Source organism: Dreissena polymorpha, chromosome 1 (assembly GCF_020536995.1).
Source record: "Dreissena polymorpha isolate Duluth1 chromosome 1, UMN_Dpol_1.0, whole genome shotgun sequence".
Lineage (NCBI taxonomy): Eukaryota > Metazoa > Mollusca > Bivalvia > Myida > Dreissenidae > Dreissena > Dreissena polymorpha.
This window is the reverse complement of record NC_068355.1, coordinates 61,391,544-61,410,787: the sequence shown is the minus strand read 5'-3', so window position 1 is coordinate 61,410,787 and position 19,244 is coordinate 61,391,544. Positions and strand designations below refer to the sequence as shown.

Sequence of the window (19,244 nt, the reverse complement as noted above, 5' to 3'; positions counted from 1 at the left end):
TACACATAAACTATATTTAGATTTGTTTTTGTTGCTTTTCATCTGTAATAACATATTTCTATAAGCAAAGAAAAGATTTTTACATGCTCTGATCAATGTTTTGTTGTTTTTGTATACTAACTGGAAGCCTATAAAAAAACTCATTTTTTGTACAGGATATGGACAAAATTTGGTGAGACAATCCTCCTGCCTACATGACATAATTGCTTTAATAAGGTAAGATGCATTATACGCTGTTGTGACATGATGAATATCAACGGGACTTGTTCACAGATTTTGGCATGCTTTGAAACTTGTCATTAAATTCTTTTAATTTATTAAGGTAAAAAGCTCCAGTTGAAACAATAATAAAATAAAAGAGAAAAAAAATATCCGCATCTGTGCTGGAACCACTGACCTTGGGAGTAAAATTCTAGCGCTGAGTCCACTCGGCCATCTGTGCTGTTATAAGTTATGGTGTATTTATACTTTGTATAAGAAATCCAGGTAGTGTCACATAAAATAATGATAGCAACAGAACTCTTCAAATAATTTGATAATTTTGCGTTTGTAAGGCTTAAGGATTTTCAGGTTTTTATGCCCCCGGTAGGGTGGCATATAGCAGTTGAACTGTCAGTCAGTCAGTGTGTCTGTCCGTCCGTCAGAAAAAAACTTGAACATTGGCCATGACTTTTTAAATATCGAAGATAGCACCTTGATATTTGGCATGCATGTGTATCTCATGGAGCTGCACACTTTTAGTGGTAAAATTTTAAGGTGAACATCATCTTTCAAGGTCTAGGGTCGAAAAAACAAAGTCAAGGGAAGTAATAAGCTTTAAATGGACATAGTTATCTGACCTGCCCACGTATATATTTTTGTTAAATAAATCAAAGCGGCGCTGTAGGCGACATTGTGTTTCTGACAAACACATTGTCGTAAAAGGTCAAGGTCATCCTTTGCGGTCTACGGTAAAAAATACAGATTTAAGGGAAGTAATAAGCTTTAAAAAGGGAGAAAATTATTCAATATTGAACATAGCCACTTTATATATTTGGCATGCATGTGTATCTCATGGAGCTGCACATTTTGAGTGGTGAATCTACAGTCACGGTAGTGGCTTTTAATTATTTGCTTCTAAAAATGGACATTTGTTACAGACAATTATTTTCAAGGGAAGTAATTTATATAATTATAAATCTCATATTATATCCTTACCAAGAATTGAAGTTTTTTTCACAGTTACTGTACAGATTTATTATTTTGATTATTTATAACCCAAATGATTGCTTTTTCAAAGTTTTTTTTTAAATGATATAATTATAATTTCTTTGATGTTCATTACAAACCTGTGGACTTATGTCCGTAGATGCATGATAAACTCTGGCTATCTCTTTTAAACCACAGGCCTTGGTTGTCAGTGATGTCTGACATGGTCATAATTGACTGTGAGACACCCCCCACTCCCCACCCCGGTTGGATTGGACAAAATTCAAGGGAAGTAATAACCTTTAAAGGGAGTTGATTTCTATACCTGCCAAATGATAAATAGAAATTTTATTTCAATGCGGCGCAGTAGGGGGCATTGTGTTTCTGACAAACACATCTCTTGTTAAATCATCAGGAAATACATGTAGTTGATATTTTTTCGTTCCTTTTCCACTTAGATACGTATTTTTACACATTTGTAGTCCCTTAGTAAAAAAACAAACATTTATATTTAAAGACCTTTCCTACTAGATCCTACTCAATTTTGTCGATTAATCAAACAGTGAACAGGCCCCTTTAATATTTTTATGTCCCCAGATCGAATGATTGGGGGTATATTGTTTTTGGTCTGTCTGTCTGTCTGTCTGTCTGTCTGTCTGTCATTGTATGTGTCTGTCTGTCATTGTATGTGTCTGTCTGTCATTGTATGTGTCCCGAAACTTCAACCTTGGTTATAACTCAAAATAATAATTCAAAGCGGCGCATTATGGGGCATTGTGTTTCTGACAAACACATCTCTTTTTTTTTGTCTCCTACCGGTTTCACCGGAGGGGACTTATGGTTTGCGCTCTTTCCGTCAGTCTGTCTGTCCTTCACACTTTTCTGGATCCTTCGATAACTTTAAAAGTTCTGAATATTTTTTCATAAAACTTGCAGCATGGATAGATGGCAAAATGGACATTATGCACGTCATTTCATTTTGTTCCTACGTCAAAAATTGTGGTTGCTATGGCAACCAAAAAAATTAAAAAATTCTGAAAATGGTGGAAATTCTGACAATGGTGGAGACGGTAGGGGACCATATTGCTTGACAATAGCATTGTTACCTTTGACCCTGAAGGATGATCAGTTAGTTGGATTGGCAAGCAGAATTATGATACTCTCGTTTTGAGATATTGTCTCTTTTCCTGTATATAATAACAAGAGCTGTCAGAGGACAGCGCGCTCCAATATTCGAGTGTTTGACAGTATAAGGTAAGCCATCATGGAGAGGGGGAAATAATGTGGTTGTGTGGTCATTTAATAGATGATGTTTGAAAAAAAAAGAAAAAAAAAAAATTTTTTTGGGGGGGGGGGGGGGGTTTGGGGTGGGGCGTGGGGGATGGTTTGGGTTTCAGGTTGATTCCATTGTGGTATGTCAGGTAATTGTTGTTTTGTCAACGTATGAATCAAATGTGATCATAAATAAAGAAGTTATGGCAATTTAAGCAAAAATTATTAATTTGACCATGAGAGTCAAGGTCATTCAAAGGTCAAGGTCAAATTCAATGCAAGGTACAGTAACATCATGATAGTAAGAAAGTATTTGAAGTTTGAAAGCAATAGCTTTGATACTTTAGAAGTCAAGTGGATCTAAACACAAAATTTAACAAAATATTCAAAGTTACACAGACAAAAAAGGGCCATAATTCTTACAAAATGTTTGATACAGTTGTCTGCTCTTGTTTATAGATTTAGGTCATGTTGGTAAAGAAGTTTGCAAGATATGAAAGCAATATGTCAAGGGACATTGAAAACATTTGAGGTGGTACGCAAACTTTTACATAGAGTTATCAATAATATGCATATTCTAAGTGGAAAAAGGGCCATAATTCTTACAAAATGCTTGATACAGTTGTCTGCTCTTGTTTAAAGGTTGGGGTCATGTTGGTAAAGAAGTATGCAAAATATGGAAGCAATATGTCAAGGGACATAGGAAATTTTTTGGGTAGTACACAAACTTTAACATTTGCACGCTTACGCCAATGCCGGTGTGAGTAGGATAGCTCCACTATATATATTTCATATATAATAGTCGAGCTTAAAATGATAATATTATTATAATTATTACCGTAATTACTCTATGTTTTCGGACACATGTTTGCACTGCATTTTAAATAATTTTAAATGCTTAATTAGTTTGACAGAAAGTTACTACAAGGTTGTACTTTGACCAACGAGTTCTAAGATGAGCATGTGATGTACTGATACTCGCTAGTATGAACATGTAATTAACGCAACAAGAAAAGCAATGAATTCTTTGTTTGTTCATTTCCGATAGTTATTGTCTTAACACCTTCCATTGTTCGTAAAACTTGCAATAGGGTGTATCACAGGTTGAAGCGTTTGTTATTTGTCACAATTATTTTACTGAGAAGGGGTAGTACCATTGCGGTAGATAATTGAACTTTTAATTGGCGCTACCCCTGGTCACAACGCTTAAGCAATCGGGCGAAACCATTGTTTTATACCGGTTTACAAGGTTATTTACCCAATAATGCAAATGTAATGGTCCGTTGCCCTTAGGCATGCACCTGTCATGTTTTATGATGTTAATCTGGTTGTAAAACCCCATGATCGAAGTGTCATTAGATATTGAAAACAGGACCGAAATTTGGTAAAATAGCGCTGTAAAATGTACTGTCAGAAAACTTAGAGACATTAATTATGGACGAAAACTCGTGTGTCCGAAAATTAAGAGTCACGAAAAATAATTTTTTTTGCTTAAAAAGGGGGTGTCCGAAAACTAATAGTGTCCAAAAACATTGAGTAATTACGGTACTATTTCTACTGAAATAATATGCGACTACATTAACTTAATGTAGGGAGACTATTTTTAACATGAATGTGATTAATATTGAATGTACACAAATTATATTCTATCCTCCAAATTAATGGACAAAGCATTTTTCCAAGCCACTGGAAAAAAAACCTTGGAAAAAGCCATGTTAATAAACACATGAGTCAGGGCCAAAAAAACCTTCTTCGCAAGGGGCCTCATTTTCTTCCCCTTAACCAAAAAGGCCCTTTCCCCTACAGAAATTGCTTTGAAATCATGCATTTTCTCAAAATTTCCATTCTACCTCAGTATTTTACATTCCCCGAAGCCAGAAAATTGTGTCTTTATTTCCCTGAAAAGAAGGCTGTGGCCCTTTCCCCAAAGTTGGTGTTTTGGCTCTGTGAGTCTAAGTACTCTTTGAAAATGGGTTTAATGCATGTGCTTAAAGTGCCGTCTCAAAGTATGCGACTACATTAACTATGTCGGGAGACTATTTTTAACGTAAATGTGATTAATATTGAATGCACACAAATGATATTCTATCCTCCAAATTAATGCACAAAGCATTTTTCCGAGCCACTGGAAAAAAACCTTGAAAAAAGCCATGTAATAAACACATGAGTCTAATCACTCTTTGAAAATGGGTTTAATGCATGTGCTTGGAATGCCGTCTGTGCAGTCTGCACAGACTAATCAGGGACAATACTATCTTCTCAATGGTATTAATAGAAGTCCTTTCTGAGCAAAAAATCCAGCCTAGGAAAAAGTGATGTACCTGATTAGCCTGTATGGACTGCACAGGCTAAACTCAGTGACGACACTTGGGGAACATGCATTTAGCCTGTATGGACTGCACAGGCTAAACTCAGTGACGACACTTGAGGAACATGCATTTAGCCTGTTTTTACCAGAAAGCTGCTCATAACATCTTCAGAACCAGTCTTCCAAGGAACGTCAAGCTGCTTGAACAAACAGACCTGCAAAGCGAAGTTTGTGGAGGGTCAACAATAGACCTGTGGGCAGCTCTCATCAGCACAGTTTGTGCCTGTGTCAATAACCCCATCAATGGTAGGTGACCATATGAGTTCAATTTTAACCCTTTCCCGCTCAGAAGCAAAGTGAAAATGGCTAGCTGCGGCCAGCATAAAACCAGATCAGACTCAGGGAAAAATTTGCATCATGCAGTGCCTGCAATGAAGTATTTAAAATTTGAGTCTAGTAAGAAGAGCTTAATTTAAATTTGATTTTCTAAGAGACTCATCATGTCAAAGTATATATCTAAATTGAAACTAGTGTTTTTGATATAGAAACAGTTTCAATCTTGATCGATTAGAAATGTTAAGAGGTTACATAAGTTTTGCCCTCTAGTGTATGGAAACATTCAGAGGATACAGCAGTGCATTTTGCATTTTCTGGTTTGGAGCAACCGGGCCAGCTGTCCCATTATGAGACCATAACATCTGGCATGACTTTATAGTGAATACGATTATAGCTCTTGACTAGACTGTGCAAATGCACACTCTGGAGGGATTGAGCTATGACAAAAGACCCGGGGTCTGGGTAAACTGGGCAAAATATGCTTTTGTGTAAAGTGTCATTTAAGATTAGCCTGTGCAGGGTTGACACTTTCAGCTTTTATGAAATTTTTGGTTGAAGAATGTTTCCTCTTAACGAAAATTCAGCTTAGAAAGTGTCATCCCTTATTTTCTGTGCAAACTGCACAGGCTAATCTGGGAAAATGAATTTAATAATGCACATACATTAAGCCTAGTATTCCAAGAACAGGGCTCATTTGTATTTGATATTCCAGTTATCTAACCTTTTTTAAAATTGACCTCGACCTAATTTGGGCAAATAATAATTCAGATTGGGGTATTCTAAGATTAAGTGTACAGTGTATCCCCTCTAAGCTAGATACCCCTGGGACAGAGAGGAAATTTATATAGCCTAGAGGATTTCGGTTTAGAGAAGAAATTGACTATTTTGCTTTAAAAGGTCAATTACATAGCCTTATGTGGAAAAACACATACTTTCAGCAAATTTTAATATTTTATTTATATATATAGCATTAATTCATATTGCATCAAATAAGAACAACAAATGTCACTTAATCTGTTGATTCAAAAGCAATATCAGACCTTACAATACAGAACCAGTCCCAAACAAATTAGTTGATCTTTTCAAATTTCATCTCATTGTAAAACCGACTCTTGTTGGGTGAAGAGTTGTTTTCCCAATGAGACATGTACACAGACTTTTTTCGCACGATACCCCTGATGGTTGACCAGTCCTGACCGATTTAGAAAGGTATAATTACATATGGAATGACCCAGTTTTGATCCAAAGAATGACCAGTATTCCGAATTGAGGGGATTCCAGTCTTTAGGAGATATTTTATGCGTGGTTTTATAGGGAAAAAATGGGACCAGACAATTTGTCCACTTTAGAGAGGATTCCGGTATAGAGAGGATCTGGTTTTGAGGGTTTCCATGGTATTTTTATGCCCCCGGATCGAATGATCGGGGGTATATTGTTTTTGGCCTGTCTGTCTGTCATTCTGTCTGTCATCAAAACGTTAACCTTGGTTAAAGTTTTGCGATAACTTTTGCAATATTGAAGATAGCAACTTGATACTTGGCATGCATGTGTATCTCATGGAGCTGCATATTTTGAGTGGTGAAAGGTCAAGGTCATCCTTCAAGGTCAAAGGTTAAATATATGGCTTCAAAGCGGCTCAATAGGGGGCATTGTGTTTCTGACAAACACATCTCTTGTTTCCATTTTGTCTAGCATGGAAACTTCTTATAACAAAACTAGTATACTTGCACAGTTGTTGCTTTAACCATTGCCAATCTACACTACATGTATATGCTCTACCCCACTTTGGTATTCAAGTTTGACGCTAATTTGGATATTTGAAATAGTCAATTGAATTTTAAATCAACTGAGGCATTTGTGTTTCTTGGCATAAATTATATATATATAAAAGGCTTTAAATTTGCATAGTTCTACAAAGGTTTATGTTTGTAAATGATGACTGATCACCAATTGAGCTTTAGGCCTCATAGAGCTTTTATGCAGCATAGGCCAGCAATGTTTTTTTGGCCATGCCTTTACATTTCACACTTCAAAGGGGCCTTTTCACAGATTTTGGCATGTTTTGAAAGTTGTCATTAAATGCTTTATTTTGATATATGTTAACATTGGATATAAAAAGCTCCAGTAAAAAAATCAAGATTAAAATTTAAAAAAGAAAACAAGATGTGTTTGTGAAACACAATGTCCCCCTATATGACGTTTGACCTTGTAGGATGACCTTGACCTTGTGAAGGATGACCTTGACCTTTCACCACTCAAAATGTGCAGCTCCATGAGATACACGTGCATGCCAAATATCAAGTTGCTCTCTTCAATATTGCAAAAGTATTCATAAAATAAGCGATTTCGGCCACATATATTTGACCTCTGACCTTGAAGGATGACCTTGACCTTTCACCACTTAAAATGTGCAGCTCCATGAGATGCACATCCATGCCAAATATCAAGTTGCTATCTTCAATATTGCAAAAGTAATTATAAATTAAGCGATTTGGGCCACATATATTTGACCTCTGACCTTGAAGGATGACCTTGACCTTTCACCACTCAAAATGTGCAGCTCCATGAGATACAAATGCATGCCAAATATCAAGTTGCTATCTTCAATATTGCAAAAGTATTCATAAAATGAGCGATTTTGGCCACATATATTTGACCTCTGACCTTGAAGGATGACCTCTGACCTTGAAGGATGACCTTGACCTTTCACCACTCAAAATGTGCAGCTTCATGAGATACACATGCATGCTAAATATGAAGTTGCTATCTTCAATGTAGCAAAAGTTATTGCAAAATGTTAAAGTTGGCGCAAACAGACTAACAGACCAACGGACTAAGCGATTTCGGCCACATATATTTGACCTCTGACCTTAAGGATGACCTTGACCTTTCACCACTAAAAATGTGCAGCTCCATGAGATGCACATCCATGCCAAATATCAAGTTGCTATCTTCAATATTGCAAAAGTATTTATAAAATAAGCGATTTGGGCCACATATATTTGACCTCTGACCTTGAAGGATGACGTTGACCTTTCACCACTCAAAATGTGCAGCTCCATGAGATACACATGCATGCCAAATATCAAGTTGCTATCTTCAATATTGCAAAAGTATTCATAAAATGAGCGATTTTGGCCACATATATTTGACCTCTGACCTTGAAGGATGACCTTGACCTTTCACCACTCAAAATGTGCAGCTTCATGAGATACACATGCATGTCAAATATGAAGTTGCTATCTTCAATGTAGCAAAAGATATTGCAAAATGTTAAAGTTGGCGCAAACAGACCAACAGACTAACGGACCAACAGACCAACAGACAGACAGGACAAAAACAATATGTCCTCCACAACTATAGTGGGGGACATAAAAAGGTTACCCTCAGCAGGGCTCGAACCACTGGCCCCTGGAGTCCTGGAGTAAAAAGTCTTCCACTTAGACCACTTGGCCATTCATCCGATTGCAATGACTGGTTTATTTTATAAATCATAAAACCAATCCTCCTAGTTTCACAAAATTTATCGACAACAACAGAACTCTCCAAATTATTAATTCGTTTTGCGTTGCAACGCTTTATAATTTTCGGGTTTTTAAATCGTCAAAAGATGCATATAATGTACCCTCATCCAAGCTTTTATTATATTAAAGCCGGAGGCTGAGCATGTATAGAGAGCATTCCATTCTGGACGTAACTAGAGAGCAGCATTTTAGACGTAAACATTTTACTACACTCTGACCAACGCATGCGCAGTCAGACCGGAAGCTCGCTGCGAAATCAAAGTCATTCATTAAAAAAAGTTTTTGTTGCCATTAAATTTAGGGTGGGTAAAAATCCTTAACACCCAATTATTAACTATCATAATATATCAAATACTATATATATAATGAAAGGGAGGGTCTATACATGTTCAGCCTCCGGCTTTATTATAATAATGACCCTCATCCTTCACTAAAGCTTGGATAAGGGAACATTATTTTCATAAAGCCTCCTTCCTGGCTTTCACATGTATTGGGAGCATATTCAAAGGCAATGAAAACAATACCCAAATAAGCCTCAAAAACCCATGTATTCATCATTTAATTAAGTATCAACGATACATTTCACACATGTACAACAATTTAATACACAAAATGCATACAATAAAGTATGATCTCAATTTCCTGACAAAACTGCCTCATTGAAGGACACATTTCTACCACTTTTAAGTAGACACCTTAAATAGAACTTTCTGAACGTTTTATCAGAGCTCTAATCAGCTGTACTCAAAATATGTTTTAAAGAACAACCTTTAAAAAAGCTGTTGAAGTGGAAGCGCTCCTATATGAATGAGCTTTAAATGTATGCGAATCAATACCTGCAAGTTGCAATACACACTTAAGCCATCTAGCAATAGTACTTGTTGATACCCTATTGTAGGTTACAAATGACACAAAAACAAAATTTGATTTTCTTAAAGACTTTGTTCTATCAAGATATGTTATAAGCGTATACATGGCACAAAGTGATTCATCACTAAAATGTTCAATTTTTAAAGAAAACGAATGTCCCATTCTGAATGTCTTCAAAATGTTAGTAAAGGTAAACACAACTGCCAGTCCATTAACATATTATCAACATTCATTGAAACAAGAGTCTGAGCTCTGGGCGCAGTAGCCAAGGCAATAAAGGCTACCGTCTTAGATGTCAACATTTTCAAAGGTAACTTAGACACAGGCCCTAATGACTTTAAATACTTTAACACAACAGAGACATCCCAAGTTACTAAATGGTTGATATTGGAAAACACTCTTCATAAATCTAGGAAATAACACTGAACTTTTACACCACACGTTACCTAGAAATAATAATGTCTGAAGTAACATAGCTTTATGTGTATTAATTACTGAATTAGACTTCCCTAGTTTAAACAAATAGAACAGATAATTCAAGGTCACTGCTTCAGACGCCTGAAGGGGATCACTTTTCCTGATACTATTCCAAATACACCATGTGCTCCAAGCACTTTCATACTGTTTCTTGGTTCCTTTCGCCCATGATTGGAGGATGAATTCAGCAGTTTGCAACGAAAATCGTTGCTGGATAAGGGAATCCCGGATACAGTCAATGCGACTAGCCGAAGGCGTTTTCCGAAAGGATGACACTGCTGGTTGTGTTGGAGAGTCAGTAGGTCCTTGTGTCTCAGTAAACTGATTGGAAAAGAAGAAATGTTTTCTAAAACTGCAGGAAACCAAGACTGGGAAGGCCAATACGGCAATATTAACAAGGCTTTTTCTAATAATTTATCTATTAAACCTTGTTCATAACTTTCCCTATTAAATTAAATGGTGGAAATAAATAAGGTTGCAGATTTGCCAACAAATACTGAATGCATTTACAGCATATGCACCTGGTTCTGGAAGCCAAGAAACAAATGCTTCCAATTGTGTATTTATTCGTGAAGCAAACATATCAATTTTTGGCATAAATAGTTGCTGACAAATACGATTAAAAAAAAAACTTTCTTTAATTGCCACTTGGAAGCATCTGAGAAATTGCGAGAATAATAGTCAGCTTTATTTTGCACACCAGGAACGTGGACTGCCGACAAATAAATATCTCGAACCAAATACCATTCCCAAATTTGCTTGGCCAAGTTATCAAGGTTTTTAGAACACATTCCACCAAAATCATTGATGTAACACACAGCAGTCACATTATCAGATTGTACCTGAATATGCGTATGGCGACAACTATGGTACATTGATAATTAGCCGGATTTTTTTCGAAAAAATCTCGGCTTATAGATTGATGTTGTCGGGCGGGCGGGGGGGCGGGCGGGCGGGCGGGCGGGGTGGCGGCGTGCTCGAAAATGTTAAAGTTCTTATTTCATGGTATAACTTTGGTATGCTTGGACCTAGAGTCTTCAAACTTGACATGAAGGTTGGCCAGGATTAACAGATGACCACTGGTCATTTCAAGGTCATTCATTTGAAGGTCAAGGTCACTGTGACCTTCAATATAAAAAATGTTAAAGTTGTTATAACTTTGGTATGCTTGGACCTAGAGTCTTGAAACTTGACATGAAGGTTGGCCATAACTAGTTAGTAACCACTGGTCATTTCAAGGTCATTCATTTGAAGGTCAAGGTCACTGTGACCTTGAATGTAAAAATGTTAAAGTTCTTATTTCATGGTATAACTTTGGTATGCTTGGACCTAGAGTCTTCAAACTTGACATGAAGGTTGGCCAGGATTAACAGATGACCACTGGTCATTTCAAGGTCATTCATTTGAAGGTGAAGGTCACTGTGACCTTCAATATAAAAATGTTAAAGTTGTTATAACTTTGGTATGCTTGGACCTAGAGTCTTGAAACTTGACATGAAGGTTGGCCAGAACTAGTAAGTAACCACTGGACATTTCAAGGTCATTCATTTGAAGGTCAAGGTCACTGTGACCTTGAATGTAAAAATGTTAAAGTTGTTATAACTTTGGTATGCTTGGACCTAGAGTCTTGAAACTTGACATGAAGGTTGGCCAGAACTAGTAAGTAACCACTGGACATTTCAAGGTCATTCATTTGAAGGTCAAGGTCACTGTGACCTTGAATGTAAAAATGTTAAAGTTCTTATTTCATGTTATAACTTTGGTATGCTTGTACCTAGAGTCTTCAAACTTGAAATAAAGATTGGCCAGTACTAGAAGATGACCACTGGTCATTTCAATGTCATTCATTTGAAGGTCAAGGTCACTGTGACCTTAAATGTTAAAATGTTAAAATTGTTATAACTTTGGTATGCTTGGACATAGAGTCTTCAAACTTGACATGAAGGTTTGCAAGCACACTTAGATGACCACTGGTCATTTCAAGGTCATTCATTCTAAGGTCAAGGTCACTGTGACCTTGAATGTAAAAATGTTAAAGTTCTTATAACTTTGGTAGGTAAAAATGTTAAAGTTCTTATTCCATGTTATATGGTACTTTCCTGTCATTTAAATCAAAAATCCGGCTTCAATGCGGTCATCTCCGACCGCGGAACTCTTGTATGCAATAATAAATTGCTAATTATTCAAGGTAATTTATACTATTCCTTGATTCAATAAATGTCCATCGACCACCTGAGTAAACATTTGTTTTCAAGTCTATACAACCATAACCTTCTAAAGAAGCATCTGTTTGGCAGCAAATAACTACCTCATTAGGTCGTATACTTTTACAATTTTTATTTGTCACATTAGACACCCACCGATTCAGTTCAATAATACTGTCTATAGACAATTGCATTGTTTTATCAAAATCTAAGGTACTTTCAAGTCCCAACAACTTATCTCTCTCTAAAGCTCGATAATGTAGTTTGACTTCAAACACCGCAAAGAATGCATTTATAATAATTCCTATAAATAAAGCCAACTGTCTAACTGGAATGTCCTTTAAGGAAAGTAGTGCTCTAGCTTTCGTTATTATTTTTTGTATATTACAATTAATGAAAAAGCCTAAGGAAGTCATAGTTTGTAATAAAACATTTTTATTTTCCAAACATATTAGTTTATTTTGATTCATGTTAATAGAATCATCAATGTAATAACAACAACGAATGTTCTGAGCTCTAAACCAAGCAAAAATTGGTTTCAAGATTTTTGTAAACAAATAACATGCAATCGACAACCCGAAAGGAAGGCAAACAAATCTATATAATTTCCCATTCCAAGAAAACTTTAAATATTTTGTATCTTCCTCACAAATTGGTACAGAAAAATATTCTTCTCTAAGATCTATCTTCGTAAAGAAATCATTTCTTTGCACACTGTCCAAAACAACAGAAAATGTCTCTTGTTTAAAATGGTTGTATTGTACAAATTGATTTAACTGTTTTAAATTTATTACAGGCCTTTGCTTTCCATTAGGTTTAGGAACTATAAAAATATTTGATAAAAATTCACCTTCTTCATGAAATGTTTCAACAATTGCACCTTTTTCAACAATTCCAAAACCTCATCATTAACAATATTCCATTTATCAGCAGAAAATGGTATCTCTTTTGAAATAGAAGTCTGATGTGGCTCTTGTACAAAATCAATTTTATAACCACTCACTGCATTAAGAATCCAAGCATCATTTGTAAATTCTTGCCAAACATTTAGATAATTTTTTAAATTTCCAACTAAACTTACTTTTAAACCATCTATTCCATCCCGTTTTGGGCCGGCATTGTAGCTGTGGCGTTTGCCCTCCTAGGAGGTCTGCTCATGAACGGCCTCATGTTTGCGCCCGTCTGGGGCTATGGCATCTGATATGGCATCTGACTCTGATATGGCTGGTAACGGTGGCCAACCGGCCGCCTCATGGTATATCGACCACGACCCCTACCAAAGTAATGCCCAAGTATAGGGGGTAAGTAACTATCATTTCCAATAGAAAATTGGGAATCACAATTTTTTATTCCCTTTGTTATATCATCCGCAAATAATTTAGTTGTGATAGGCATTGACACCTGACATAGGCCCGAATATTTTTTCTTCAGACAAGGACGTATCATATAACGTCTACGAACAGAGATGTGGTACTGGACCTGTCCCAGAATTGTCAGACAATCAGAAATGCAAGATTTAGCCTCAGCTGAAATGTGGCCCTTTAAAAGATCTGAAAGCTTTATAATAGGTGCGAAACCGGATGCCACCAAATTCTGAATGTCTCCCAACAACCTATCATTGGCATGAGACTTTTTGTCAAGTTTCCAAATTTCTTGGTTAACCAAAGGTGGTGTAGCACGATCACAATTTTCGGGTACTTTATACTTTTCCAAAAACACATCAGTCTCACATGGGGTAGAACAGGCTACATTTATGAGCTTAGCCAAAGAATCAGACCCTGGCCCTCCCCTCAACTAGGGTTTTTAACTTGGGCATATCCCATTCCATATCACTGTTATCACATGAAACAATGTTATTGTTATTATCTGAGCCAAACAAAGCATCAGAAAAACCCCTATTCAAATAAGAATAATCTTGTTCATCATCACTGGCACAAACTTGCACTCTTAAAGGTTGCATTTGATAAGGAACTTCAACCTCATCCTCATATTCTGGGACAAACGTACCAGCCACGTGCTCCGAAGAAAGCACGGGCTCAGGGGCCACATGTTCGATCCCCAATAAATTTCGTAAAGAAGCAATATCTGTCAGAGACAATTTAGTTATATCTAAAATATTCTCCGAAGAGTTTACAATACATTCCGAAGACATATTAGCATTGTCCGAAGACTTCTGTTTTTTGTCCGAAGACTTTTTCGATTTTTTGTCGGTCTATTTTGACTTAACAACTTTCGTAACAGTGGGAAGTACTTTTCTTTTTGAATTTTGTTTTTCATTTACATGATGATCTTGGTCCGAAAACCCAGAAAATTCATTATCAGATGTATCCTCCCCTAGGGAGAGCACATCTTCATCTGCCATAACAGAAATAACAATGAAACTAACCTTACATGAGGTCTCTCTGACGCCAAAATAAAAAATGACTTGGATTTCGCAGCGAGCTTCCGGTTTGACTGCGCATGCGTTGGTCAGAGTGTAGTAAAATGTTTATGTCTAAAATGCAGCTCTCTAGTTACGTCCAGAATGGAATGCTCTCTATACATCTGAAAGCCAGGAGGCTTTATGAAAATAATGGCTATTTTAGAACATGGTAAATGTTGAGTATTACTGTTTCCTCACAAATACCATAACTAAAACGAAAATTTGCGAATCTGAATCAACTTTTTTGAATTTTGTCAATTTACCCAAACGTGAAAAGGCCCCTTTAACTCATGAAAAAGTCATCTTTGTAAGCTTGGAATTGCCCATAAATTGCCAAAAAGAATTTATTGTAAGTAACAAACGTAACTATGATAACTGGGAAAGCTATGATGGATGAAATTGTTTTGATTCACTCAACTGTGTTTCCAGGTTTTCATAGGACACATGTCTTTTTGTCATGTTTCCTACATTTAGTTGGAATGAAAATTTATGTATTTTGAAATATTTGAAATTACACAATCCATCACATTAAAAAAAAAATAATGTGTTTTAAAAAAGGAAAAAGTTTAAACCATCTCTTCAAACTTTCTGGCATTTTAGTGACCTCAGAGTCAGTTACAGTTATAGGCCAGAAGGTGGTCAGTAGCGCTTTTCTATTTCTTTATTTGAGCCGCATTCTGGGATAACTGGGCTAAATGTATGTGCATAAAGTGTCGTTCCAGATTAGCCTTTTCGCTGAAACTGGATTTTTTTATGAGCAGACTAATTTTGAACAAATCATTAAAAGCAGAAAGTGCTGTCCCTTAGCATGCGGGGACTGTACAGGCTAATTAGGGACGACACTTTACACACACGCATTAAGCCCAGTTTTCCCACAGCGATGCTCATTTTTAGCATAGGTGCGTTTACGCACCTATGCTTATGGTATATACCACATTTCGAAAATCCACATCCATCGGTTGCCCTTTATGAAGCCTTACCTGATCAAAAATCAGACGAAATATCTATTTGATTTAGTATATGGTCATTCTTACAAATTTTTTTTGGAAACGTTTTTCTAACGTTTTCTTCCAAGAATATTGCTGACACCGTTTTTAGTGAATTTTTCTAAGACCGTTTTATGTCAAAAAATCTTCTTATAACCTAAAAAAAATTTCGTTCGTAAAACAATTCTATCTGCACTATAAATCTCAATCTCCTACGCAGTGGCCTCCCTTATACTAGAAGTTACTGACCGGGCGAAGCAAGGGAAGTAACTGCTGTGAGGAGTTTCTATAAAAATCTGCATTCAGAAATCTGTATTCAGAACTCAATCTGTTGTGCACGTCTGCATCTAACGCTTACCACAAGTTTTATGACAAATTCTTGACGCAGACGAATAGGGTAGCGTCTATTTTCATTTGTGAAAAGAATAGAGAAAAGAATCGATACAGATCTGTCCGTGCTTAAATTTTGAAAGGCTTGGGTAATTATTTTTCATAAGCGTTTCAAACACTGATGTAAATGGAAAGATTATCTATTTAAATAGTCGGTAATTGTTTGAAATTATTGATTTGAGAAATTCGCGGATGGCGATATCGAACTACATTATACCACGTGACGCCATTCTTCCCTGTATCTTGCACCTATGCTTTTAACGCCATCGGCGCTCTCGTTTAATTTGTTCACACAGAGGACAACCAGAAGATTTGCACATCCCTGATACCTTACCTGTTAAACGTGCTGTCTACACAGAATGATTCTAGAATTGACAAGCCGCTTCTCTCTTTGCTGGGACTTACTGTCAGTGGAAATGGTAAGTAGTTCTTTGAAACAGAGGCTGCATACTTTGTGCAGTTTCCATCATTCCCTTGCTGTTTCATATTTTTTTATCCCGCCTAGATTGTTACTACTGTTTGATATTTTTTCTGTGGCACATGTATATATTTGTGTTTCTGTTAGATATTATTACATTTCACATTTGGTTATATTATATTATCGTGCAAATTGGTATAAATTAACATATTTCTAATTGACTGGATATTATGTTTTATTGGCCATAATTTGCTCAAGTCAAGTTGAAATATTCTGAATTATCAGTCTAGGATTTTATTATCTGCACACATAGAACCCTGTTTTTGTGCATGTGTGATTGATACAATTTAAAAAATAACAAGAACCAAAAAACCTTCTGAACTTAAGAAACTGACCAAAATTCATATTGCAACACTGTTACTTTTCTGCATTGATCATTATACTTGTATAGTTAAATGTGTGTTTTTCCTTATTTCCATATTTATTATTTTCTAAAAAATACTATGTGAGCCATGCTCTCAGAAGACCAGGCTCAATGCATTTTCCTAAAGTGTTTTCCCAAACAAGCCTGTGCATTGTGCTCAGGCTTATCAGGAACAATAATTTATGTTATTTTTCTTCAAAGGAAGTTTCCTCTAAGCTCAAATCGAGTTTATGTAGAAAGTGTCGTCCCTGATTAGACAGTGCAAACTGCGCATGATTAACTTAACAACACTTTACAATAATGCTTTTAGCCCCGTTTTCACAGAGTGTGATTTATGGTTTATTCCACAGTTTCCAACCAGGACCGCGTGAGAAAGTGTGGAGGCTTTGAGATCTTCATTAAGAAGCTCAGACACTTGCTGGGTGCCCAGGAGCCCGCCCGAAACCCTGTTCTTGGGCAGCTTCTTGGAACAGTGGACGCTTGCATTACAGACAATGGTTGGTAGCTTGTTTTCTGCAATACAAGGGTTGAGAGGTAAAAGATTGTATCTGATTTAGACATAAGTTTTGATTTTAGTAAAATAGTTCAAAGGAATGCTCCATTTGCTTGATAGCCCAAGGGATTGACTCTTTACATGTATCTTAAATGTATACAATAACCCATTTATGCCTAGTGGACTCATCCATCCTTCTAAATATGATCAATTTATTTCCAAAATTAGGGATGTTTAGTATATTCATTTTTATATTTAGAATATTTCTTACAGAAATTCCTTTAAGCAAACAGCGCAGATCCTGATGAGACGCCGCATCATGCAGCGTCTCATCTGGGTCTACACTGTTTGCCAAGGCCTTTTTACTAGACGCAAGGTATAAATGGGTTAAATGTATGTATTCAAATTTGTTCATTGTTTACTCATTGTCTGACTCAAATGTAAGCTTTATTTTAAACTTACGTTCCAACGTAGTCCATCATGTGTGTTTCAGATAGATAAACCTTGCCTGCCATGAACAAACAAGTTTTCAATACACCCAGAGTTACTTTCTTCTAAAAAGTCATTTAGTTATAGCAATAATTTATTCTTTTGTGCCTTTGCACAATTCTTCAAATATTATTTTAATAATTTAGTACACACTCCTTTTTATTACGGGTTATTCCTTGTAATAATGTTCTGTGACCATTTATGTTTACCTTATATTGTTTTATATGTACGAAAATGGATAGATATAGCCATTAAATGAGCGATGTTGTGTTAAAATGAGTATGATGTATATGAAGCCAGCTAAGCTTCAGTGCAGCCTGCACATCTGTGTTGTGTGGCTAGAAGCTTCCCAGTCTTCTGTAAAGTCTGTCAGTGTTCCAGTTTGCAGACATTATGTCTCCTGGTCATAGTATATGAGCTTATAACCTTAGACATTTGACACCTCAAATAACATCATTTTTTATACAGACTAGAGAACTCATGACATATGCACCATTGATAGCCTTCATCTATTTAAACTTTGAAGTAAGAGTTCTTTGTTCTATGTCTATTTCTTAAACTTAAGTCAAAGAATGGGTGGGTGAATACATGTCCAGATTTGCATGACGTGGTCAATTGACACTTCATGTTACAGATATGAGCAGTAAGAGGTTTGGTCAGCTTGGAGGACTGACAACAATTCTGCAGCTGTTTACAGACTGCCCCATGGGTGTTAGTGAGAAAACACAGGCCGTCTTGACATTAGCACATGCTGTTGACGCTTGTGGTAAGTACATACAGAAGTTGTCTACTGTCAAGTAGTGCTTAATTGGTCATTGTTGGCTAAGGTACTACTTAAACATTTAAGTACTTGGGAAATATCCCAACACATTTTATTATGCTAAAGATAAACACATGTTCAAACGTTAATGTAATTATTTTGTACTTTGTAAATGTCATTAATGTTGATGAAGTCGATTGGCAAGCTATTCAAGGTCAGTTTGACCCATTTGTGTATTCATAGAATTAAAGTTGTGTGCCTTGTAAACAAATTGGCAAAAGCAGACTGTTTTCCCCTGTTCTTCTGTATCAGACATAACCATGTGTGGGTAACTGTTTGAGTTCTTCCTAATACATTGAGTGTATGCTTACATAAATTTTTCGTGTTCATACGTTTTTTTCATTCAAATGTGAATCCAGTATGGTGACTAATCCCATGGAAAAAAGTATATATTTTTATACGTATTATAGTTTCACCCTGGGCGGGGAGGGGGGGCGGCGGTGTCCACAGCAGCGTCCGCTCTCTAATTCAAATAAATAGTTTTCATCCGATCTTCACCACACGTGGACAAAAGTTTTATCTAGACAATATCTAGGTCAAGTTTTAATATGGGTCATGCTGGGTCAAAAACTAGGTCAAAGGGTCACTGAGTGATCAAGGATTTAGCATGGTGTCTGCTCTCT

General features: G+C 36.3%; 1 protein-coding gene and 1 long non-coding RNA gene across 4 annotated transcripts in view; one reads left to right on the top strand and one right to left on the bottom strand.

Annotated features, from left to right (window-relative positions):
- The window catches only part of LOC127831428 (telomere repeats-binding bouquet formation protein 1-like), a 73,916-nt gene that overhangs the window by 24,649 nt on the left and 30,023 nt on the right, over positions 1–19,244 (top strand). For all 3 annotated transcript variants that reach the window (XM_052356415.1, XM_052356420.1, XM_052356427.1), the window contains exons 6-10: positions 156–216; positions 4,941–5,074; positions 16,274–16,396; positions 17,170–17,316; positions 18,436–18,567. In XM_052356415.1, the coding sequence (XP_052212375.1) occupies positions 156–216; positions 4,941–5,074; positions 16,274–16,396; positions 17,170–17,316; positions 18,436–18,567 (597 nt within the window). The remainder of the gene's footprint in view (positions 1–155; positions 217–4,940; positions 5,075–16,273; positions 16,397–17,169; positions 17,317–18,435; positions 18,568–19,244) is intronic.
- LOC127831460 (uncharacterized) lies at positions 9,169–14,621 on the bottom strand. Its single transcript, XR_008026417.1, has 3 exons — positions 14,566–14,621; positions 13,261–13,452; positions 9,169–10,296 (listed from the first exon to the last, which is right to left on the bottom strand). It is a non-coding gene; the product is annotated as an uncharacterized LOC127831460 (long non-coding RNA).